General features: G+C 35.7%; 1 protein-coding gene across 3 annotated transcripts in view; it reads left to right on the top strand.

The window, feature by feature from the left end:
* Positions 1–27,210, top strand: part of PRKD1 (protein kinase D1) — a 125,818-nt gene that overhangs the window by 57,526 nt on the left and 41,082 nt on the right. Inside the window, exons 2-5 of one of the 3 annotated variants that reach the window (XM_032112091.1) lie at positions 4,889–5,027; positions 20,503–20,634; positions 21,324–21,484; positions 24,230–24,253. In XM_032112091.1, the coding sequence (XP_031967982.1) occupies positions 4,889–5,027; positions 20,503–20,634; positions 21,324–21,484; positions 24,230–24,253 (456 nt within the window). The remainder of the gene's footprint in view (positions 1–4,888; positions 5,028–20,502; positions 20,635–21,323; positions 21,485–24,229; positions 24,254–27,210) is intronic. The other 2 variants (XM_032112092.1, XM_032112093.1) reach the window with 2 other exon arrangements.

The raw sequence follows: 27,210 nt of genomic DNA on the forward strand, positions 1-27,210 counted from the left end.
AACAAATTTAAATCACTACTATCCAGTAGTAAATGGGTTGTATTCAGAATACATTTGTAATCACTCTAAGCCACAGTAATGAATACTCTTCTTAATAGAATGTTTAATTTTTCAGCTTAAAGTGGAAAAGTAAAAAAATAACTTGCAGTTTGATCCAGAAACATCTTGCTAGATAGCAGATAGCTAGATAGCAGTCCCCATCTGCTATCCCTGAATGCTGATTTTTAAATGGAGATGATCTCTAAGTTACAAGTTTTCCTCATCAGGCTGGCTGAAATTATTTTGGCTGTATTGTGACATAATTACTTGTCTACACGAATGCTATTTTCCTCTAAAAACTTTACCCTGCAAACTTACATCTGTGTGCTTTATAAATGCAGCTCTACAGGACACACAAACTGGATCTTCCTTGAAGTTTTAAGTGTGGTAAATAACCAGTTTACTTACTGCCAGAATTTTGTTTCTTCATAGGAGCAAATAATTTTTTTTTTAAATGCAACTGTCAATATGAGGAAAAACAGTGTATTGTATTTACATTTCTGCAGAAGAGCATGTTACAGATTAGACAATGGTTTGTTCTAGGACTAGTAGTTGTTTATACATGGTATAACTGGTGTAGCAGTTTTCTGACAGTGTCCTCTAATATCCCTCTGGTAGTACATTACGGTACATTACTGCTTGACAGTAATACAGTTAGGGAACAGCACCAGGCTTCCACTGTAAGGCTGTTGCAGGGTCATAAACATAATAACAAATGGGATCTACATAGCAAGGCTGGACAACATTAACTGCTCTTGTAGAAAATAGGATACTTGTTCATTTTCTTAGTATAGTTTGTTTTAACTAAAAAAAACCCAAACTATTTTATGAATTCCTTTGATTTCATAAATTAATGAATGGAACTTGTGGATGTATAGTACAGACCGTCCTCTGTAAGATATAACCGTTTTATTGAGAACAGTCATGCCAAGTTCAGCACTTTTTTTGGCCTAATATCACTCTGGATAGCCACATGCAAGATTTAACTTTGCTTGTGGACAGACAGACTTACAGTAGGTAATAAATAAATAAAATAAAAAAATAGCAATACACTTAGCCATACTGTTGATCAAAACTATATCCATTTGTACTAGATAGGAAATTTTTCATGTCATGTGATGTTACCTACTTTAATCTTCTATCCAAAACATATCCAAAGCTGTCAAGTTCCTGACATTTGTATAATATGTTTGTTTGAAAACCTTTAAAAAAAGCTCTCCAGTAATAGATACTCTTAAGATGACAGATAAGAATTTAAAAAAATTTCTTAGCTGTACAAAGCTTTCTTTGTCTTCAGTCCAATTCCCTGTATTTTATCCCTTCCTGTATTTCAGATCTGCTAATCCGTAATGTTCTGTGCAGAAGAGAAAAGGATTATTCTGTTCCTATTGGCACCAGTCTTCAAGTACATACAAGACTGTAATTGATTACGCTTGTGTCTCAGACATGAAATGCGTCCAGGCTAAAGAACCTTTGTGTTTATGGAGGATTTACCTAATAATGATGTATCTTCCTAATGGTCTTACACATCTCTAATAAATTGTCCTTAAGTAGCAAAGAATGTGGAAAATAGAAATAAAGCCTTAAAGGGATTCACATTGCATGTTGGATAGTTTCTTCAATAGTAATTGCATTCCTTCTTATTTGTATTTTCATACGATATTTTTTCCTAAGTGCTTTTATTAAAGAAATTATATCAGCTTTTCCAAACTCTAGTGTCTATAGTGAGCCAAATGTTGAACTTTCTTCAGTTGCACTGAGCCTTTCATTCTCAGACCAAGTGTACTGTCCAATATTTCTTCTCTCTACACTGGAAGTGTTGTAGGTAACCCAAAATGTTATTGTATTCCATATCGATCTGTGCCCAAAAATTGTTACTGACTTTTTAGGACCCGGCAGCTGGAAAACAGAAGCGGGGAAATGGGGTGTTGCCAAGGTCCATTTTCAAGTTGGAGCCAGGAAGGATGGAGTCTCTCTTGCCTTGTAGCCTTTGCTGAAGGTGAAGGGTTGACTTTGGAGGGGGTTGCTTTGGGTGGTTGTGGTTTTTTTGTTTGTTTGGGTTTTTTTTTTTTCTGGGCTTCCAATAGTAGCCACTCGGAAAAACTGCACTTTGCAATCAAAAACCGTTTTGGAGTGAATTTTGCAAAGCCAGCCGGTCGCTGGGGCCCGGTCACCCCGTGTCAGTGCTGACACACCGGTTTCTCCCCCCACAGCACACTCGCAGTGGGAGAACGTCAGCACCAACATCGTCAGTCTGGCAGGCAGTGGTGCTGACCCCACAAGCACCAGCACTTCTCATCTGCCACTAGAACCGCTCCATAAGCTCCTGCCCTCCCGAGGGTTTGCCACCATCTCTTCCCTTCGTCTCCCAGACCGTGTGATCGCCTGCAAAGATGCCATCTCAGGGGCAGGGTCTGATGCCATTTTCCCTTTCTCTCCCCACAGTGGTTGCCCGTGGCAGGTGCCATCTTGAAAAGAGCCTTTTTGGGGTTCTCTTTGTTCTGGGGGAGTTCATGATATTAAGTGATTTTCTATCTAATAGTTATTTACTTTTATTTTTTGCCTGTTGTAGTTTCACTTGTTAGTAGATTTATTTTTTCACTTATATCTACTTGTATTTTGTTTCTCCTTATTGGTGGAAAGGGATTAGTTAAAACAAGGGGGGAGAACTCATTTTAGAGTGTTTCCCTTTAAATTTTCTTAAACCAAAACAGGAGGGTAACAAATAACATCAAGACTGGGGATAGACTTGTGTTGATTTAGAAATTTTGCTAAATTTTAAATCTGGAACCTAGAATTGCTGGTAAGTGATCATGTTAGAAAACTGATATTTTTATTTCTAAGTAGGAGGAGGCAGGACACATTTGAAATACACAGCTAAAGTGTGGCAGTTAAGCAAGTTATTATGCTGTAAAGGTCATTTATCTGGTTTCACTTATAAACTAATGCACCTTTGACTGAACCACACTGAAAGGCCATTAAAGTGATTCATTCTACTTCTCACTTGGAGTAGGCAAACAAGGTGTTTATGGACAGCTGCAATGTCTTAATGACTACTGATGACTTGTTAAGCAGCCAGAAATACATCCTGTGTCTGAACCCCATGTAAGAAGTCTTCCACTCCTGATTCTTACAGATGTGCTGCATTTCCTCATTATGGCAATTATAATGACCATTTAACTGCACTTTAAGCAGCTATCATTAGTATTTTATTAGGCCTTATTAATATATTATTATTAGGCCTTTTATTAGTATTGGGGAATTTAGCTCCAATACCATGGTTTCCCTATTTTCTCTCGTGTTTAGCAAAACTGAATGCTCTTCATGGTGGTGTAGTACCAAGCATCGTGGCTGCTTTTTGTTTACTTTGGTCTGTGTGTATCAGCATTATTGTAGGCAGGGATAAGCTTTGCTGAGGGAATTTTTGTCACTGTTGCAACAGTTGGTCCTTGTAAAATGTTTGAAGAATCGCCCCATCAAAATGACTGTTTTGACGTGCGAGTAGTGTATCTGGGGAAAACTAATTCAAACAGAAGATATTTCTTGTATACAAATTATCAAAAAATGCTGCAATTGAATTTACTTTTTTCTGCATAATGTACTAAATTATACCTCACAATACACATATTTCTACATACATACATAGTATGTGTAATATTGCAAATAACTTTTTTTAGGTAGAAAAAGTAGAACTATTTGAAAAGAGCAAATGGAATGGGAATATAAAGAGAGCAAACAATTTAAATCATAATGAATTTAGAGGGAAATGCCTGTGGTATTTCTGAAATCCAGTGAAATGAGAAAAACCTTGCAGTTTTTGAAAAGGATCAGTAGTTCCCATTTTGAAGAATAATGTTTCACTGCCTCTATAAAAAAACATTCTTAGGAATGCCACTGTGTTTGTGTATAACCTCAAAACATACCAGTTTATTTCTCCAGCTCTACTTGTCACTGTTTTTTTCATTGCATGTTGCTAAAACACGGAGTAGTGCATTGATGTAAAGTTGAGTGGATTCTTTTGTAACAGAGAAAGGGTTTCTTGGTTGGGTTTTCAGAACAACATCTTAGTTCTTTGGGCTGAGAGCATGAAAAAAAATGCTAATTTTTGTGCTGCAGAAAACAAAAAAAAAAAAGAAGGAAAAGAAGTTATCTAGATAATAATCTCCATTTTATAACCTCAGAGTTTTAAAAAACCTTTAGTTTAAACAGGATTTAATCTGATTTTGAAGCTCCAATTTCTCTGCATTGAAACAAATGATTATGATTAAGTTTTCAAACATTGTTTTGAAGCATTGTTTTATGTGCCTGGTATCTTCAGTCTCAAAAAACAGATATTTCATATTGAGTTATCATTTAGGCATTGCATCTTAGGCAGAGCTGAAATATATTTCTTTTGGCCTCAAAGCGTCTTTTGGGCAGACATCTGGGGAGAGATGATAGAATCATGGAATAATATAATATAGACTAGAAGGGCACTCCAAAGGACATCTGGTCCAAACACCTGCTCCAGGTCTAATTAAATGATTTTACTCAGGAACTTGTGTGAGAAAAAGTTACCAGCAGTGGCTGAGGGACACATTTACTTCTGTCTCATTTCCTAGTGGATACTGCATTGTTCACAGGAAGAAAAAGGCAAATGAGCTTACTTGCTTGGGGGAAAAAACATTTTCAGAATACAGTGATAAATATTTTCATAGGTGTAAAAAGATATATCCTATTTGGTACCAGTCTGAGAAGTGGTCCAGCCTGCCCTCAAAATTTCATTATACATTAATTGTGTTTTACAGTTCTGTATTTTACAGTTATGTGTTTTATAGCATAGTAAATTCTCATGGGTTTGTATTTGCAGTTTCCCGAATGTGGTTTCTATGGAATGTACGACAAAATCTTGCTCTTCCGCCATGACCCTACCTCTGAAAACATTCTCCAGTTGGTGAAATCAGCTGCAGATATCCAAGAGGGAGACCTAGTTGAAGTTGTCTTATCAGGTAACAAAAAAACCAATGAAAATTACCGTCATTCTTTTGTGAATGAAAATACCCAGGGTAGTATTCTCCTAGTTAGATTTTGACCCAGCACAGGTGAGAGTCCATACAAGGAAAATTTCCTTTTTCTTGATTCCTTTCTCAGATGTATATAGGCATATTATGCCTTTTACTTACTCTTTCTGTTGCCCTGTATATTTTGTAACAACCTCTTTCATCCATATTACTAGTTAAGCAACAGGTCAATGTTAGTAAGCCTTTTGCTTTATGTAGAGTGCCATGAAAATGTCCACTGGAAATAGAGTAATTGCTTTTTCAAAGTCCTGCAGAATTATGCTTGCCAAGACTGCTCTGACTCTTTACATGATTTATTTTTTTTAATTATAAGAATGGGAGAACACAATTAGGTGACTCAAATGTAGAGGAAGTCTGAGGATGTCATTAGGTGTCAACAGGAGTTGTCAAAAGCTTAGATGTAAGAAGATACGAGTTATGTGACTAGGAATGGTGCAAAGTTTACATGGGTGTGGAGTAGTAAAGATGTAAAGGTGTTATTTGACAAGTAAAACTTGGAAGATGGATGAAGGAAGGGCTGTATTTTTGGAGTTGGAACACAGAGCATCTGGAAAATCGCTTAAAAATACGAAGACATATATGCCATATGAAAGTAAAAATTGCAACTGTAGAAGAGTGTAGGATTAATGAAGAGAAAGGCCAAGTCCTAATGGATGCTGAAAAGAGTGGAAGAGTCAGTGAGCTTTTGAACATAGTTTTCTTGTATGGGAGCCTATTCCATATTCTTTGATTAGAATAGGAAAAAGTGAAATAAGGAATAATGCATGTCATTCCTGTAAGTCATCATTCATCTTTTCCATGTCAGGAAATAAGTTTTTCACTTTAAAAAAGATACTAGTAATCTGAACTTAATATTTCCCACAGAAAATAATCACTCCGCTTCAGTAACTGGGATGCAGTGAAAAAAGTTAACAAGGACTTTAGTGCTTTATTTGATATATTGTTTATATGCTTTTGGAGTGTAGATCAGATGCCTTCTAGTTGCCAAAATTAGGGAAGTAGCTGTTTAAATCTCTAGGAGCAAAGGACAGCACATAAAACTTCTAATATGTCATTGCCTGACTCATGGCATTTTTACAAATGAAAACCTTCAGTTAGATGTCTCAAATAATACAAGAAACTAAACACGTTTCCGTAATAAACACTTGAAAGCATTAGTGTCCTCCCCCAAATGAGCTTAAACTAAATGCAGCAATTAATTTTCGCAGACAATTCCTGTGTGATGTAAAGGGGGGAAAGTATTCCCAGTTCTGCAACACTGAAGAAGAGAAAGAACTGTACAAATAGTCTGTAATGTTTAGGGAATTATTCAAACTAATGCAGGCAGTTTTTAATTGAAAAATATTCAGACATAGTTTAAAGTTATTACGGATTTTTGCAATAGTGCATATCAAAGTAGCTGTAGATGGGTTATCTTTTCTTTTTAATTAAAGGACAAAGTCTGCCTAAATACAGGGCCATACGAAGTCTTTTTTGGGATGTTTAATAATATGCATTGAAAATTTATTTTGAAGGGATTAAAAAAACTTTCTGAAAACAGAAGAGATTTGCCTTTAGCACTACAGTGTATGATATTGAGTGCTTGAGTGGTGGAAGGACAAATGAAATGCAGTATGTGTTCAGATGCATATGTTGAACTGATTGAAGTGTTTTATTTCTAGCCTTCATTATAGTGATCTAAACAGGATATACATTCTAAAGTTCTGTGAATTCAAGGTATGTTATGGTAATTGTTTTTGACTGTAATGTCCAAAAGGGGCAGTAGAACACATTGCTACTGCTATGGCTTTGCTGCTGAAAACTCCTTGTGCTTTGGGTCTGCATCCCCTGAGGCCCTGATACCTGATGTCAAACGCTGTACTGATCGACTGCATTCATTTTTTATTGCTCAGGTCAGTATTGGTCAGAGTAGCGAAAGATGAATTGTCAGTCCTCGTATTCAGGGTTATACAATCAGTTCATATCCTAGTAGTATGCATTTTCTATTTTTCATTGTAGTTAAAACTTTATTAAAAAGGCTGGACCACCTGTGATGATTTTTTTTTTTTTGCCACACTTCTGTTCTTGGCAGTTTAAGGATTAGTAAATGTGATAGTTTTCTGGCTTAGAGCTTATATTACAAGTTCTTGAAAGAGCTGAAAACTTTCTACAGAAAAACTTACAGGTGAGAGGTTTTGCTCACGGTAGCTGAAGCACCTTAGTCTGTTTTAGGGAAGGAAGTTGTACCTGCAGATGTCATGCAATATAACTGAAACAGTTTGTGTTAGAGCTAAAGATTTCTGGTGAAACACAAGAAATTTGCGCAGCTCATATTGCAGCACCTACTGTGCTTTTTATTCCTACTCAACATTATTACTTGCATTTTGCATTGGTGCAATATGCAGTAGTATTTTAATGGACCGCGACAATCATGTAGTGTGCTGAACAAATGTTGTGTGTCTGCTGACTCATCCAGAGGAGATAAGCACAGGCTGTTGCAGTCAGCCAGATGAACTGTGGTTTCAGTGCCAGTATAGATTCTGGCATTTTGGAATTGAAAGGTCAAGCATTATTGTAAGAGTGGAAGCAATAGAGTATGTTGAGTTACAGATTTGGTCAGCTGCACATTAAAAGAGGAAAAGGAACTTTTATTATGATCGTAGTAGCCTAATAAATATGGGTTTATTTTAGTTACAGTATTTTCTTCCATTTATTTTATGGTTTTTTTTAAATATCTGTTTGAACACTATTTATGGGATTCTGATAGAGTTTGTATAGAAATGTGGGAACACTTGAGAAATGTATTAGAACAAAATATTTGTACGGTGAACACATTTGGTTTATTAGGCTGCGCTGCTGGGCATTCATTGAACAGTATCACTAATACTCTTCTGGCAGTAACACTTAACTCACCATGTTTCTGTTTTCTTAGCTGTGCATTTTCTATTTCATTTTTTTTTCAAAATGTTGGAAAGTTCATCTTCAGATACACAAAAGAGGAAAAATTTTTACTACTTCTGTGGAAGTCTTTACTAATGTGTTTACTGAATCCAACATCTACATAGTTCTATTGCATTTCAGACTGAAAGGATCTGAATCTTCAGAGAAAGGATTTTTTTTTTTTTTCAAAGTATATTTGTATGAAGGGTTCTTTTTATTAGAATCCTATCAAAAATTAGTAGGCAGCCCAAAATCAGGAAGCAAGGTACAGAAGTTGCAAAGTTTCAGTCCAAGATGGCTGTAGACGAGTAGTTAGTCATATATAAACACTGAAAGGAAAAGAAACCAGAAGTTACGTCTTCTTAGATCTCTCTCTAAAATGTAGTGTTACTGTTTGCTCAAGAAAAGGAAGCATATTTATGTGAAGTGAGTTTAGCTGAAAAATGTTCTTCAGTCTTGATGTGATCAAGTAGTATTTGCTGAAGTCTTCAACTGGACCTCTGAAAGCTTACTTTCATGTTCCACTCATGAAAGGATGCAAAAAATCACAATAAATTTGAACAGAATGGATTATTTTTGCTGTGATAAACTCTCTTGAAGTTAACTCCTAGGTTTTTGAAGACCTTCAGTGTTTTTTTGACTAGCTTGTAAAAATAATTTATTTCAACTGCAATTTGTTGATGCCAATCAATTGATATTAATGATAGGTACTGTCCTTCGTACCCTTTCTTTGCAGAGAAGTTAAATAGTTAACAAGTTTTTACTTTAAGTTGTTACATGAGATCTGGAATGTAGATGAGTTAGCCCCTTTCTGAAATGAATGGTGTGTCGAAGTTGTTATTTTAAGCTGTCTGTAGATGCAATTGCCACCTTTCATCTGTGTATCTGTGACTTTTTTCAGAATAACTGTATTTGCCATTTTTACCTTAATTGCTGTGGTGCTGTACATCTGTACTCTTTTTTTAAAGCTCTGTTTTTTGAGGACTTCAGGGAAACAATTACTTTAGATGTCTTTAGACTTGTTTTTGCCAGCATAGTTTGTCCTCTTCTGTACCTTTTTCATGAAGTTTATTAAAAACTGCTGTGTAAATTTGCCCGGTCTATTCATGATATAGAGAAAAAGAATTTGTATATTTACAGTTTTAATATGGGTTTGTTTATAAAAATTCTACCTTGTTTTTACTGGGCGAAGTTACATTGAGGTGTAAGAGGTTTTTGTCTGCTGCTGGAAAGCAGACAATGAAACCTTAGCATCTTGTGCAAATTAGTGGAATGTACTTCAACTGCTTGCTGTGAGCAGTTGTGCTCAACTTGGCAGGATTCCTGAGGCAAGAAAGTCAAATAGCAGCTATTTTATGTTCCCTTGCTGAGCTGATGAGGGCAGGAATTGATCCACTGCTTTTGTTAAGAAGCTGTTTCTGTTACAATATCACATAGATGGTAGATCACCTGGTTGTTAGATGCGGACCTTTTATTTTGATTCAGTACAGTTTATACTGCCTAGGATAAAATATACTGAGCTGAATAAAAGCTGTGGATAGCTATACAATTACAGTGAATGCCATGTATCAACACATAACTGGATTGTAGTGTTAGTTCAACTTGAGATGAAACCCTATGATGTTATATCTCTGAACATAATTTTATAGTACTTACATAGTTGGGCGCAGTTTGTGATTTTGCTTCGTTGTGATTGAAGAGCATCCTTCTCTTGGTGCCTTCATGGCTATGGTAACACGCTGTTTTTTTGGTGTCTTGAGAAATACAAATATCTTTATTCTGTCTGAGATAATATCTTTAACAATTATTCTTCCTCTATATCCTTACAATTTTCTCTCGCTTTCATTTTTCTTCTTTCTATAGAGGTAAGGCTCATTTGTGATTAGGTAAAAGTTGTTTGATTTTGTGTCCCTCACGGTTCATTAGTCTAACGTTCTTGGGTCATGAATTTCAGATAGATGACTGTGTTTGAAGTTCTCAGGACTCAAAGATTCTTTCCTTCTTTGTTTATGTTTGCCTCACTGTCTTTTCTTCTATATCTAACTGTGTTGTTACTTTCTGGACAGCGCCTATATATGAGAGGTCACTGTTCCACTGCAATCTAATAGATCAAATATCCAACCTTACACATCTTTAATGGTCTGATTTTTTGCGAGAGCACATTTTCGGTTTGTGTGCTCTTTAATGAAATTGTCGGTTCATTTGAGATATTTCACTTGGTTTTCCAGATTTAATACAAACACTTTCAGTTCAAATGCTCATAAAGAAACTATGCTTTCATGAGAGACCAGGGTAAATGCTTAAATGGGTAAATAACTGTTTATGACTTAGGAAACAAAGGGTATGAGTGCATGCTGTTTTCGCAGTGGAAGCAGGTTACCAGCAAGGTACTTAAGTCTGTGCTGTTAAATACATTCATGAATGATCTGGAAAGCATGACTAGTAAAGTGTCAGGTATAGCAACAAAACAGAAAATGGCTTGTAGTATCACTGCCCTTGTGTGCTCTACCTTTGTCACCTTCTCTGCTTCAGAGAATGCTGATGTTGCTTTGAGAACTCCTCTTTCAAAGACAGGATTCCAGGCTTAGTAGATTTTTGTCTGATCCAGTAATTCTTATGCTTTTGTATTCTTATCACATGATTTCACTGAAAAGAGACATATTTCATGTCACACCACTTTAACAGGCCTCACCCCAGTAAGTTGTACATCCAGCTTTCCAAGAAAGGTGGAATTGATTAGTTCCATTAATTGCAGTTAATGCATTAAAAAATGCCTATCAGCTTCCAAAGTGGACCAAATTAAATCTTGATTTTCTTTGTATATTATATTTATTTTAAAGCCTCTGGAGTTAAAAAAACCCTTGTTCTCCTTAAAATATTCTTAGCTCAGTGAGGCAATTATTTTTACCTTTCGTATTAACTTTTACTCAGTTTTCTTAATATGATGCATCTCACATTTACCCTTTTAAAAAAGATTTTAGATACTATCATTTTGACTGAGTTTAACACAATCCTCTTAGTAACAGTAACTCAATATGTTATTCAAGTATTATACTTCAGCAGCCCCCATGTCAGATGATCCTTTCTCAAAAGACTTGAAGTGATGAATGAAACTTGGAGTCTGCAGTATGTTGTCCAATATTTTAATGGATATTTGTGTGTTCATTTAGACTTACAATGCAATGCTATCATCTGATTAGCATTCGGGAATCAAATGGAAGGCTTATAATTAAAAATGCATTTATGGAAAAAAGTGGAAGATAAGACAAAAACATATTTTCATCAACTCTGTTTACTGCTTTACAAATTTATTTACTTCGTAGTCTTTCTTTACATCTATGGTGTGTGAAACTTGGGCATAGCTATAAATTATTTCACAGGATGTGTCTTTAATAGCACTTGAGCTTTTCTTAAAGATATAGTGGCAAAGTCCAAATTTTTTTATTGTGCACCTCATTACTAAAAATCTTCACGCATACACCCTCAATATATGTGTATTTATTTCTTTATAATTTATATATGTAGCTGAAGTTCTAATGTTTTCTTTCTGCACCCTAATGGATTGTCTTTTGTATACCCAGGGGTGTGTGCACCTCACTTTGGAGACCACTGCTATAGTTTCACTTGAAGTTGTATATTAGGAAAAAAAAAAAATCATCTCTTTATGAAATTTTTTTTGAATATTTGAGTAAGAAAACTTCAATTAAATTTTTTTCTCCTTTTCACAGTTCTTCATGTTCTGTCAGTTGTTTTTGCTACTAACACAGTTTTTAATTATAAAACTGCCACCACTCAAAGAATTCTCTTTTCCTCACCAGACGCCATCCACTTTCATCAAATAATTGCCTCCCCAGTTCATTCTCACTAGCTACAAATTTAATGGGGAGCAAGCCTTGCTTCAGCTAAGCAGAAAAGTCTTTGATTTGTCATACAGGGTTTTGTTTAATAGATTTATTTAATAGTTTCTTTGACCAGTACATGCTTGATGAAACATTTGTATCAGTGTGTTTGTTAAATGATAGTAGTGGTTTTGAATAGAGAGTAGCTATAAATGATGCAGAACATTGAAAAATAAAGGGTAACCTACTTGGAATAACTTGCCCATCAGACAACTTATATACATGGTCAACAGTGTATTCTACACTGCTCAGATGTATGTCAGGAAAAAACCTAGTGTTTGGAGAATTTCTCTACTTTTTCAAGTCTTTCTGAAGTTATGGTCTGAATAACTCAGTGCTGCAGTAGGCTTCAAGTTAAATATGGCTTATGTAAAAAATATATCTTTCAATATCACTGTTGAACTAACTCATTGGATTTACTTCCATTGGCTGACTGCTGACTTTGATTTTGAAAGAGCAAATAGAAATACACAGTCTCATGGTAATTTCCAATAAATTATGTTTGCAGTCCTTTGTGGTAAGATACACATCTTCTTTCAGGAAGTGCTTGAGGTTTGTAGCTAAAAGAGGTCTGAGCACAAACAAGCAAACCTACTTCCCTTGGGGAATATAACAATTTGAAATGGCAACTAAGGAGGAAAATACACAGGAACTGCCACAGGTTGCAGTCTGCTAGTTTTTATATCTTGATGGTAGTGTGACTCAGACCTGGAGACATTGTCATTCCAGCTGTAATCTGGCTTTTAAAGAGGCCCCAAGAATGTTTCTGTTAACATAGTTAAGATGTGACTTGTTGCCAAAAAGAAGTTTGGAGAGATTTCCTGCTTTTTAGGACATGAAGACTTCTATCACTGTAGTTTGGTAGTGCAGAAGGTTATTCTGCAGCAATTATGTTTGTTTCCTGGTTTGTTTTTTTGCTTCCTCCTCTTCTTGAGTCCAGTAAACTCTAACTCATTTCCTCTCCAAACAAAACCATTCCAATCTTTTAATCTCTCCTCATATCTAAGTCTCTTCCATGCCTCTAGTGGTTTTCCTCATCTGTCACAGCTGTTCACAGCAACTGAACACAGAATGTCATGTGGGGAATATTAGTATCACCATTTCCTAGTGTTAATTTTTAGTTATTTATGTGTGGGGGGGAAATACTGGGTAAACATGTTGTGAGTAGAACACTTCTTTAGTGAGCAACTAAACATTTTACTTATATAATTTTGACCTTCTGATCTACCTGGCCAGGCGCTGGAGATGTTTCTATGATGAGTCATTGTTGAATTTTTGTAAACAATTTTTAAAAGTCAACCACAATTCAGAACTATAATTAATTTATTTCTTCAAGGTTATGTCACCTTGCGCATTTCTTTAGCATTTTTAATTTCCCTTCTCCCTTTTCTAGTGTTATCCTAGAAAGATTCAAGTGGGCCTGAGAAAACGGAATGGTTGTATACAGTCATGCTTCTGTTACATATCTCTGGTGGTCTCATCAAAGATCTGAGACCTTAAGAAAGCATTATTAATCAGACACTACAGCGTATTCCAGAACTGGTCATATATTTCTAGGATTTGTTGTTTCATCATTTTTCAGAGGCTTCAGGTGAGGCTGTCTGGCATGTAGTTCCCTTGGGTCCTCTTTCTCGCCCTTCTTGAAGGTAGAAATGACATTTGCATTCCTCCAGAATTTGGGCATTTCTCCCAATCACCATGATCACTCAAAGATTGTTGAGAGTGGCCTTGCAAGGACATCAGCTAGTTCCCTCAGTACTGCTGCGTGCATCCCATCCGGGCCTGTGGACATCTGATAAAACTATGCAAAAAACCCCCAAAACAACCGAGCTGTATTTATTCTGTAATGCTATATATTTATGAATTCTTAGGGTAATTCTAAAAGATATCTAAACTTTTGCAGATAACATCAGTTAACAATATAGTTTGTTAAAAATAATTTAATGTATGCAGAGGTGGTTCCTTCATTCCTTACTGAATTTAATATAAGATTGTATTTTTAATTCCATTGTACTTTTAGCCAATAGCATTTATTCACCATATAACAAAAAAAAAAATCTTGACCTTTTATGAAAGAAACTTGTGGGAATTAAATAAGTTTTGCAATTGCTATTCTTTTTGAGCACCTCTTCTTTTTGAGATTATTTTTTTTTTAAGAATCCTTGGAAAAGAACACTGAAGAACATAAAAAAAATGTCAGAGAAAATAAAGATGTAAAGGGCTCATAACATTTACTTTAAGATACTAATTTAGGTTGGTCAGAGCATGGAAAAGGAGCAAGAGACTTTATTTTTCATGTTAGGCTGCTCCTTAGTGCCAGTAGTCAGAACCAGTTTTGAACACTGCATCAATAGCTCCAGTAAACCTGCAGAGTATTTAATTTTTTTTTCCTATGCTAAATTTATACCTCTGCAGTGTTTTATGATTAACAGGGCCTGAAGCTGTGAAGTAAGGTATTGCTGGTTTTTCCACTTGTGTGAAAAATAGGTAAATTCATAATGAAACAATTGTGTGATGGGATTTCAAATGAACTTAAACACAGTGAGCTGTATAGTTTGTAGGTTTGAAACTGGAATCATTCACAAATATATAGAAGTACATCAGAACTGAACTTTAAAAGTTTAGAGTGTACAGATGAATCAAGCACATTGACTCATAAATGTTAATCTTTTATTAACACTCCTTTAAATTCTGAGCTAGCACTGGACAAATGATTGCAAATGGTTTATTGTCTCCTTAGTTTATTACTTAAATCTCTTGTCACTGATGAGACAGTGTAAACAACAGCCCATAGTGAATCTGGATACTGGGCTTTAAGAAGGAAGGAGATGAGATCCTTGCTTGGATGCCTCCCATGCTGGCTCATTTGCTCACTTCCCAGCCTTACATTTGCCAGCTGCCCACTGCCCCCCTCCGTAAGGAGGTAGCTGCTGGCCAAGGAAGGCTGGGCACAAAGTCTTGTTTGTTCGTGCTGTACCACCACATGCAGCTACCAACCTTGGCCATCACTGATCAAAATGCATGGAGGTTCTCTGGCCTCCCTCTCTCTCTGATTTCTGGGATCTTCCCCTATTTCTAGCATCTTACCTCTATGCAGGATTTTCACCCTTGCCTTTCCAGCCCCCCTTCTTTCTGACATGACTGTTTCTTTTTGGGGACCTTTCTTTTCCCTCTCATTGGCTTTCTGGACACCCAAGCTCATGTTTCCAAACTAAATAGTCCAGGTGCAGAAGCACAACATGTTTTCAGCCTCGTGGCAGGTGATTCAGTTTCCTGTATCTTTGTCGCTGGAGGATTGAGAACATGCAGCTTTTGATTAGTCTGGGTATTATAAAAATATTGCAACCAGCCAGTACCAGTTGCAATTAGCAATAGCAGGTTTCTGCTCAAGAGTTCCAAATTCAGTTCTGAAAATGTATCTCTCCCTCTGTCCCTACCTCCTACAGAATGTCAACTTAGCATTCCTAATTAGAACTGGTTTTACCTAAAGCATTGGGATAAAGCAATAATAGGTAAAGAAAACGAAATCAAATTTATTGTATTCGAAGGCTTTTCCCTGCATGTAAAATTTAGAGTGCTAAAATACATTCATATCCAGAAAGCTTAATAGATTCAAATTTTCCATATCCAAGTTTCCCTACTTCAGAGCAGAGCAAAGAAAGAAACAGAATGATTATAAATACGTACATGTATAGATTCTAGGAAAAGATTATTTCTAGTGATCAGAGATGGAGTCTTTGGCCTGTATGAACTGCCAGAACTCTGCTAACTTAAATGAAACTCCAGAAACTCAAACTGTATTTGATTGCCAGGACTGGAACATTGAAAAGAATAAAATGGTTTCCTTTCTCTTAGTCCAGCTGAGCTGTATACGCAGTCCTTAATTGTTATGGTTTAAGCAGTGCTTGAAGTTTAGTAGTGTATACTTGTGAGTTATATTAATTTTTTAAGTGATGGATGCCAGCACTTCTTGTAAGTAAGGACTCAAGTTACGAATGCCTGTGGGAACTCAACAGGATACATTACTCTTAAATGCATTCCAAATGGCAGAAGGTAGCAGGAGAATGCCTGCTTTTCATAGCTGCAAGATATTGCTAGTCTTGTGATAGATGATTTCTTCTGCTGTGAGAGGCAAGGATGTAAGATGACAGTGCCCATTGTGTGAAGCTCTGTTACTCGTAATAGCAGGATCTCACCTCTGCTTATAGTTCAAAGCCCTTTTGGACTTGGAACACAAAATGATGAAGTAAATAATTTGCCTGTTTTTGAAAGCAAGACCTACCTTGCCTCTCTGATTTGCAATGTCCTCTTATTTTACTTTCCAGCTGTGCTGAATGATAGATCTCCTACTGAGCCCAGAACAAGGAGTAGTAGCCATTAACAGCCAAGTCATTAATAGATCCGATGAAATAGTCTTGTCAAAACTGTTGAAGTTTCAGTGTCTGTGTTTTGGTGATACTAGGGAAGCTTAAATAGATGATGACAAGGTAGTCTGAGAGTTAACAGTGTAACGGTGTTATATTAAGAACATAATATTTCAAACTTTTCGGCAGAGTAATTAAGTTTTTTAGGATGTGCTTATAGCCATATTTGGAGGCCCCCCCCTTTTTTACAGCACAGTTTAACATACAGCAACAAAATTGTCTTCACCCCATCAGTGCTCTGTCAAAGCAAAAGGGTAGTCTGATTACAGAAGCTTTTTATTACCAAGAAAGGCCTCAATTTAATTTGGAAAAAATATACATATCTTTCTCTTCATCAGCAAGGCTTTGGTTTGGTTTTTTTTCAGTGAATAACAGGAATATTCTGAAAGTTAAAGCTTTGAGTGTTAGTGGCTGTATGAAAGGCTTCCTAGATATGTAATTTTAAAAAGATGACTGACTAGATGGTAGGAAGAAGTTTAAAAGGAGGACCTAATGTATAAATCACTTCCTAAGGCAAAACTACTCATGGGAGATTTTGATTTCAGGTTTGCTTCTACAGAGAAAATAATATATACATTGCAAAATCCCCAGTTTTTTTAAGCTATTTTAAGGTAATATATTTTCAATCCATTATCTAAATTATTTAACTAACTAAAGTTAACTGAGTTACTGAATTTTTTTTAGGCTATTTGTCGTTTTGGTGTACTGTTCATACTATTTGTAAAACTACCCAGTAAATCAGTGTAAAACTCCTCTCCAGTCTTCCAATTTAGTAAGCATCATTAATGCAAAATAGAACTTAAATACATGCATAATGTTAGGTTATGCAAAGCAACTGTCATGAACTTAGTTACATAAATCCTTTGCTAGATTGAGATTCAGACTGTTTTTATTGTACATATCCCTTGTTTTAATAGTGGTTGGATTATTACTTGTATGCTTCTAGAAACAACCTCAGGAAAGTCTGTAAACAAAAAGTTTGCATCTCTAAACTTCACATATATGTTACCAAAATTCATGGCTATTGTGTCTTGAGTTTGTTATAGTAGTTGTAGTCTTCCTTGTCTTCTCCTAGGAGAGCAATGCATACTGAGTATCTTGTTTTCATAAGCTTCTTGATTTTGTATTTGCACGTGCAAATTTAAGCTAGAGACACAATAGCGAAGAAGTGTACATTGCAGTTCTGTTGGAAGCTGGTAGGGCATAGTGTTCCAGTTTTGGCACTTATTCTTGAAAAGGCTCCTATATACATACGTATCTTTTCCATGATCATTTCATTTTGCAAAGAATCAGAAATGTTAATCACAGTATTCCTCATAAAGTTGTAGGTAAGTATGCAAAATCCATGAACAAAAGTCTGGAACAGCAGAGATGAGGCGCTAAACTCCAGATGGAAAGTCTGAAGGAGACCAGTAGAAAGATGGGATGGCTTAGTGCTGTGTTTATAGCTGTCTGAGTTGCTGAGGAGATATGTTGTAGCATGTCATAGTGTGTTGTGGCTGGAGTTTCCAAAATGCTGAAGACCATGTCTTCACATATATATCATGATTTCATAGACCAGGCAAGAGAAGAGGAAGTGAATTATCAAGGGCCAGTACGATTTACATCTATAATTTGATCTCATCCAGCTGCTGACCTATTGCAATACAGTTGGTACCCATAGGTGGTAGGACCATACAGGTGTCTGCTGCCTGACTGTGACAACTTTTCCTCCTGTGGCTGCGTGCTGGTAATAATAGAGGCCCAGAAAAATAAATCCTTCTTGAACTTCACAGACCAGTGGTCTACTGAGAGGGTGTTGTCCAAATTCCTATCTTCAATATGAAATGAAGTAGGAAAGTTTATATGCCTGTATTTGGTTCTCTTTGTACAAGTGAAGTATATAAATATATATTTGTATTTTAATAAGATCAAAATATATTTTAAAGCTTTGAGTGCTTGACCCTTCCAACATACTCTTTCATGTGGTTGAAATTGCAGAAAAACATGTGGCAATATGCACAAAAAGATAGTTAACTCGAAGTCCTGAAGTAAAATCACAAGAAATCTGTTCAACATGTAAAAATGTGTTCTGAAGGGACGGTGTCAAGAAGATGGAGTCTTTTCAGTGATGCCAAGCAATAGGACAAGAAGTGATGGGCAAAAACTGATGCACAGAAAGTTCCACCTGAATATGAGGAAGAACTTCTTTACTGTGCAGGTGACCAAGCACTGGAACAGGTTGCCCAGAGAGGCTGTGGAGTCTCCCTCACCAGAGATTTTCAACAAACATCTGGAGCAATCCTCTGCCATGTGCTCTAGGATGACTCTGCTTGAGCAGGGAAGTTGGACCAGATGACCCACTGTGGTGTCTTCCAATTCCCACCCATTCTGTGATGAGTCGTGTTTTTAGTAGACCGAGGAGAGCATTGTCATTACAGGGTGAACATCTTAACAGTGAATTTGACCACTGTAGTATGGAAAAAAATAGAAAAATAATATATTTGAGCAAGTATTTGAAAGCCCTTGAGTGGAAAATATGCCTGACTTAACATTTTTAGATAAATACAAAACTATTTAATTTAGTTCCAGGATGTGTCTGCATTGGACTATTCTATGAAGTCCTAGTGTTATGAATTAAGTAAGCTTTTTCAGTGTGGCTTTTTATGAAATATTCCTGGGAGAAGAAAGGGAAATCCTGAAATAAACAAGCTGTTAAATGGTTTGGATTGGTCTAGTAAAATTTTTTTTAAAAAGTGAAGTTTGATATTATTGGGGTCATTGGATCCTACTTTTGTGATAGTATTCTAAATACTTTTGTTATTAGATCTCAAGACTGGTTGAGGCTAGAAACATATTTTTCTGTGGATGATTTTGGGAAGGAGTAGCAGTTTTTTACAGAGAAGCAACTGAGGCCTGGGCATAGGTCTTTATTGGTACCTTCCTCTAGTTAGTTAAAAATGTTTTCTTGATCGGTGTGCAGATTTTTGGTTCTCTTTTCATTAGCAGACAAGGAACAAGCCAGGGTATTTGGATCTTTTAAGAATTCCTTTGAATTGAACCATTAAAAAACAGGGTTGTGGGGAGGGGGTGTGTTTTGGTTTTGGTTTTTTTTTTTCGCTTTCTTTCTTTCTGTCAGTTGCAAATCAGGAATGTATTTCTGTTGAAAGACAAAGTATTTCTATTAAGTGGCTGCAATACCTATTGCATTCATCCTGACATCTGTGAAGAGTAAGCACACAAATAACTTGTTTAAATGGCAGTCTGAATGAGATCAAATGTTTGCGTATGTGATTAGTGTTTAACAACATTTGACAGATATTTCTTTAGACTATCTGATACATGTTCAAGATATTTAATAAGAAAATGGAAATATTTCGTTTGAGTCTGATTTTAAGTGTGGTACTGGTTGTCTCTGTATTATAAATAGTTCTATAAACATTTTAGTTGGTTATTTTTATGGTTTGCACTGGTGCCTTTGACTAGCCCCTCTAACTTTTGCAGCTGTTACACTAGTTGCAGGCTCATGTCACTTTGTAAGGATTTGGTACTTCAAGAAATGCACAACTATCTTCCATGCTGCTCTTCAAAGTTTTTTTCTTTATTGAAAATTTGGGTATATCATTACATTTTTGTTTTTAAGCTCTAATATATGTTTTTAATTTGAGTGATCAGTTCACCGATACCAACATAGGCTGCTGAATTAATTACACCAAATGATCAGGAGAAGTTTTAGATACACTTTCATTTACTTGTCAAAAAAACCTCGCAGTATTTCTTTACTGGATGTGTTCAGTTTAATTTATGTACGTATAACTTCAGGTGTAGTGAGTCAAGCCTGTAAAAGAGTATTTTGAAAAATTTCTGACGTTTGATTGAACTCTGACAATTTTGGCAAATGTTGATACGCTATTATACTCCTGTGTTTGATTGGAAGAATATTGTCAGAGACGTCATTGCTTCAGGTTTGTAAATGCAGCTTTATGCTTTTTCCAGTGGTCACTGTAGTATGAAGGTATATTGTCACTCTTTTTATCTTCAAAATACTGTACAGTGAACAATTCCAAATTCAAGGTTCAGCATCATAGTGGCCAGAAGGAGTTTTGCTTTGTTCTGTGATGAAGTACCATGTAAGTGGAGATTATTAGTTATGTTACTAATTCTGTGATCTTACTGTTACAGCTTCTGCTACATTTGAAGACTTTCAAATCCGGCCCCATGCTCTATTTGTTCATTCATATCGAGCTCCAGCCTTTTGTGACCATTGTGGAGAGATGCTGTGGGGGCTGGTGCGTCAGGGACTCAAATGTGAAGGTAAGCTGCAGTGAGATGCAATTTTTCAGTCTAAAGAAGAGGCTTTTCCATTCCAATTCTGTGTATTGTGTCTAATGCTGCTTTTAAATTGGTTGGAGACAGTAAGAACTATCAAAGTAATTAACTGATTAAAGAACTTATCTTTTTGACTGCTCTGAGGCCTCTTAGATATGGCTCTGTAACCTTGAGTGTAAAAAATTTGGTCAATATGTACTTTTAAGAAAAGGCTTACCCTTGCCTTATGATTCTTAATGAGCCTGTATCATTTTTGTACCGCAGTAATTCAGATTATTTAACTGAAGTTACTGTCAATCCATATGAAGTTGTAATAGCTAAGTTTTCTCATTTTGGCACACCTATTTGACTTCTGGTAAACTGAATGCAGCAGAATATGCCATTCCTTGCCTCACAAGTGCTGGTCGTAGAAATTCCCTGCACTTTGAGACCATAGGTTTTGAAAAATCAGAGAAAAAACACTGGTTGTGTATATCTATATCTATATCTATTTGGAAGTGATAACATTGTCTCTCTAAAAATTTGGTAGAATAGAAGAGCAGAGTAGAGGGAAAAAGTTTAATCAAAAATAAGGCTAGTGTTTTTGAATTTGTGTTGTTTTTGAAAAAATTAAAAATTATTTGCTTTTTTGAGTAATAAACCACAATCAGATGGTTTTAAATTTCTCTTTTCAGGATGTGGTCTAAACTACCATAAGAGATGTGCATTTAAAATTCCTAACAACTGCAGTGGTGTAAGGAAAAGACGCCTGTCAAATGTGTCCCTAACAGGACTGAGTACCATTCGTACAGTTTCTGCAGAGCCCTCACCCAGCGTGATGGATGAAGCCCTTCTGGTATGGGATTCCCTACCTGTAGAGGCCATGGGAGGAGCTGGGAAACTGTCTCTTAGTGCTATAGAATCTGGTTTTGCCTGTTACAGACTACAGAGGAGGGTGGTATGTAAATTATAAAGTAAGAGAAGGCATCTTGACGTGAAAGGGAGGTCACCATCTTAAGGTATGTGGGTTTAAGGTATGTGTCACTTCTGATACTCCTGGGAGTCTCCTCCTTTGTCAAGAATGAGGTTATTTTTAAGATCTAAAACTGCCACCCATGCTAATATAAGTAGTTGGATCTTGGAGGATCTATTCTGGAACTAGATGTTGAATTTCTTCTGTATCAGACCATTATATCCCTTGTCTTATTAAATAGGAAAGATTTGCCTCATTAGAACACTGTGACCCAGACACCGCAGCATTAAACTGAGTATCTGTCACAGTCAAGGCTGTCATTAATTAGTTGGAGCCTGCATATTTAGCATATTTCTAAGTGTTCAGAAGAAAGTAGGAGAAATCTCCATTAGATCCTTAAATGGCTTTTTGTGGTGCATGTATGTGTATGTCTGTATATGTGTAGCTGTGTGTATATATATATGTACAGTATACACAAAAGCACATAACTATATGGTGTACTTGTGTATTCATTAATATATTAGTTTTCCAAAATGAAAGCAACTCCTCTGAGAACAAAATGTTGATTGAAGTAAATCAAAATGATACCTACTTTTTATTTTTGGCATGTTTGTTCTTTTAAGCACTCATGGTCATAATATGCTTGAATAGTTAAGATTTTACACAGTGTGTAAATGACTCCACTCCTAAGTGAAAGTTTTGAAAACCTTAAGGTTTAAAAGAGAGGAAAGAATTTATAAGTACACACAACAATTATCGTGTTTTCCTCTCAATTAGAATATTAAAGTTATTAAACTTGACATACTAAAAGGACACTATTGCAAATTATGTAGACCTGGTGTTAGATGCAGTACTATCTACGAACCATAATTATGTACTTATGCTACTGATTATCATTAGTCTAAAGCTACTTGGAAATTAAGGTTAACATTATGAATCTGTATTTTTAATTGAAAAGCTGCATAAATGAGTAAGGTGCTTAAGTTCTGCAAGCTACAGCAACAAATGTTTACGGATTAATCATAATTCTCAGCAGGTTGTTTCAGAAATTACTTGGTCCAAGACAGAAAATTATGAGGAAGGCTGGCCCTAATTCTGATCTCTTTTTTTCTGAAATTTTGGTTAAAAAAATTGTGTGAGCATCCTGGTATATCCTCTATAAATATTCACTGCACTGTACAGTTAAAATGTAGCAAAAAAATTTCAATTTGAAAACATTTTAAATTGTATAACTGTGTTGTTTGCTGATACATTCTTATACGAAATACCTGTTTTGCAAAGCTATATATTTCAAAATGGTTGAAAGCATTAAAACTTAACAGTGGAGAAATGCAGTAAGTGTCATCTATACTGCAGGCTATACTTCTCTAAGAACTTGTAAACATTGGTGTCCCCGTGCTGATGAGTCAGAACATCACATGTGCGTGCACAAAGAAAATATATTTACAATAGGTAAAGGGTTGGGCATTAGCCTAGAGAAATCAAGTAGTTTTTTTAATCTCACTTTGATTTCATGAAGTCATGGTATTGTTTACTAGATTTTCAGAAATGCTCTCGCATATGGCTTCTATATGTCTTTTGTTCTGTTTAGTTTTTTTTCCATTGAATGTATTTCCATTCCCGCCCCCCACCCTGCTTTTTTTAAATGGCATAAGCTTTGTCAGTTCTCGTGTACCAGATCTGTCCTTTGGACTCAATTCTTCCACAGTACTTGTGAGATAAGTTTTATGACAGTTTATATGGTGATGCCAATCAAACCATGCACTTTGGAATGAATGTCTTTCATTTTTCTACAGTCTGTGTGAATATACTGAAAAACATCACCCTTGTTCATAGAAGTGTATCATTCATTACTAATATTGATGTGTTACTTGAATCACTGCTAACAAAATATAATCTCTGTTATATCTATCAGTTCTTTAAATAGGACTAAAATAAATGTATTTTTACCCCTAATTACCATTGTAGAGTCAGAGCAGTTGAGAGAGAATAATTCCTGGAGATCTTTGATAGATGTAATTATTAAACTGAGGTGTTTCTTTTTTTTTTTGTTGATGTCGTGTGCACCTAATAGGAGACACAGCATGTAAGCCTGCTTTCAGGAAAATGACACTTATAAAGTGAATAAGTTATGCCCTATCCTCTGAGATTTTGTCATTTAAAAATCTTTGACACAGGATAATATGGAATCGTGCAAAATGTACCTATACTTTAATTATCCTTGCATAGGGAACCACCACGCACAGAAACAGTGTCAGTTCGGGTATAAATGTTTTCATCAGCCAATAAAGCATTTCATTTGAACTGAAAATTGAATGGGGACTATATTTGATTAAAGGTTTAAACGTCTACCTCCAAAGAATAAAATCTTTTCTTGATTCTTAACTTAGTAGTGTAAAACTCATCAAAAGAAATGGTAAAAAACAAAGTAGAACTAGGAGGATACAATGCAACCCAGATTTTTATGTCTCAGCTCAAGTGCAGTTCTTCTGCATGTATTCTATAACAAAGAATGAGAGTATAATATGATCCCACATTCATGCTTGCTTCTAAAATAACATTATTTTCTGTCTTTTTCTCCCCCTTAATTCTTTGTTCTGTTTTTTCTTCTTTCCAACTTCCTGTCAGTCTCCTATCAGCCCTGGCTATGAGGTATGTACTGAATTTATTCTGTACCATGCTATCAGCAGCATCCTCTTTTATGATTATCAGTATGAATTTGACGGCATACAGGAATTAAATCAGACTAGTAAAGTCCAGATTCCAAAGTGAGGGTCATAATTCTTAGACTAAACAGTAAAATTAGGGAACATAAAAATATTTTAATACAAGAGTGACTTTTTCCTTTCTTAGGCATGATAGAGGTCATTGGTTAGACTGAAGCCCTATTTTATGTGGTAGTAATGCATGGGAAAAAGATTTTACCTTGACTTTCAGGACTTGGGAATTTGCTGGAGTAATGTAGAAAATAAACATTTTCTTTTTAAGCTGAACAAACCTCACATTCAAGTGCATACCAGCAATAAACTTCTGATCCCATACTACCGTTGTGGTACATCTTTCTTTCAGACTATGGTTGAATTAAAAATAACCCAAATAGTCTAGGATTCTGTATTTCTGTGGAAATAGCCATGAACAGTGTACAAATAAGTTACAGCTCTATGTGAGAAAAATTCAGGTCTAAATGAGAAAACGATACTGCTTTTCAAGTGGGTGATTCATGTCAAACGTTCTCTTTGACTTTCAGTATGGATTTTCCAAAGAAGTTTGGTTCATGTTTAAAGTTTCAAAGCTTTTGAAACTAAGAAATATTGGCAACCTACCCTTGCAGCATATATTTGGGATGCAGCCAGAGAAGAGCAGGCTTTGCAAATGTTAGAAATACTACATTTTAGAAATATTACATAGTCTGAGGAATATTTCATTATGCTAAAATGAAGATTTCTGTCGCCAAACATCTTCTCTCTTTGAAAGAAATAACTTTCTTTCCTATAATCATAGAATGGTTTAGGTTGGAAGGGACCTTAAAGATCATCTTGTTCCAACTCCCTGCCATGGTCAGGGTCATCTTCCACTAGACCAGTTGCTCAAAGCCCACTGAACACTTCCAGGGATGAGGTTTGTATTTCTTCCTGAAACACATACATTCCTACTGTGTGCCGCAGAATTCCAGCTGCACAGAGTATCCATCAAGCAATACAAACAGGTGTATATAAAGCACGGTTTTTGTAATATCTAATATAATTTTATTCTAAGTATGGTGCTGTCTGAAAAATGATAAATCCATCAATCTGGATGATGGTGGATTATCCTAAAGTAGCAGCAATTAAAGGTAGTAATGAAAAAAAGAAGGTATTTGGAGGAAAAACAAAACTGTATTTCTCTTGTGAAAAGAAAATGTGGTAGCTATCAATGGTTTTGCTTCAAAATAGTCATATGACACAATAGAATTTTATTTATATTTTTTAATATGTTTCCATTATTTTGGTAAGTTTTATTTGTTTTCTAGAAGCAATGAATGCTGATATAGTCAGGTCATTTTACAGACACATTGGAAGTGATTTTTCAGAAAAAGTCTAGCTGAGCTTTGCTTTTAAAATAGGAATGATGTGTCTCATGGGGGGTAAGTGATATGTTACATATTATCTTTGCTTTTTGATGAAGAATCAGGAATTACAGTTATTTTTTGCTAAATAACTTAAAATTTAAAATATAAATAGTTTTAGTTAAAAAGACTATGTATCACTGACAGAATACAAAGCACCAGGTGTTGCTTGCCTCTGTAGATTTGTTATAAGCAGAGCTGGCTTGAGGCTTTTTAGCTATATATAGAAGAGTGATTCTGCAGAACTAGGACAGTAGGCTCTCTGGGAGGGAATTGTCTTGAGTCGTAGGTGGCCATTTTCTCTTTCTTTCCTCACACCCAACACTTAATACAGATGCCCTTTTGTCTTAGCCCACTGAAATAAGGAGTTCTTGTTTCCAGTGACTCAGAAATACCCACTCTAAGAAGCCTTTGTTTTCCACACTCCTACAGAAGATGCATCTCCTTTTCCTAGTTCCAGTCCCTGTAGAGTCTTGTATGCCTCCCCAGCTCACTGAACTGGGAAAAAAAGGGCCCTTGAGGGAGGGATTAAAGAAGAGCTCGGGTGTTGCAGCTGAGAGCATTTTGGTGCCTTAAACCACTTCTAATTACAAGTCCTTTTCTAATGGCTGAAGTAGAGTTCATTAGACTGAAGATCCTCAGAGGCAGAATTAATATTTTCTTTTGAAGACACTTGAGTTGACTGTAAATTAATACCGTTCTGTTATGTTTTACTCTTGTCACCCTCAAGTTATCTTGCCATGCTCCAGTGATACACACTGTGCATTCCTCTTTGTCTTAGTGGGAACTTGCTTTCAGTGTGCTCATATGTTTAATAAAACCCCCTATGCTCTTTTGGGTAGTGCTCCTGGAATTTGCTCCAAAAGCTAGAGTTTATTTAAAAATAATAGAAGGTAAAATAGAGGCTTTGAGTAATTTATCCAATCCTAATTAATGTTCACATTGATCTAGTGCCAGATCCACCAGGTGAATATAGGGTCATGCACTAAACAGAACTAAGAATTGAAAACTCAGTGAATCTGACGTTGAAAGTTGAATATATAAATAGGAATTTAAGTTAATTGCACAATTTTTAATGTATTTTTTTTTAGTTTTCTTGCCTTTTTACAGTAATTTAAAATAGTAAAACATACTAAGGGTCAAAATCAAAAAGTATTTCAAATGTAGTTCTCTTTTCTTTAAGTGTTGCATGTCCGTGGTATTCAAAGTTCAGCTGAACCCCAAATTAAATGATTTTAGGATACAGAAGGTAAATTTGGACTGGCTCACTTTGCACACTGCTGTGCCATAAAATAATAGTAGTCCTAGTACTATCTGCCATGCACTAAATGCTGTAGAAGTGTAACTAATGCAAACTACATTAGGGCTTTTCTGACCTAATATGATAGTTTGCCCCAATATGATAGTTTCAGAGGTTCATTACAGCTAGATAAGGTATAGAAGATGATTAAGCCTATAATTTCAAGTTACACATGTATATTTAGGAAACAATTAAATATTGCCT

Source organism: Corvus moneduloides, chromosome 6 (assembly GCF_009650955.1).
Source record: "Corvus moneduloides isolate bCorMon1 chromosome 6, bCorMon1.pri, whole genome shotgun sequence".
NCBI lineage: Eukaryota > Metazoa > Chordata > Aves > Passeriformes > Corvidae > Corvus > Corvus moneduloides.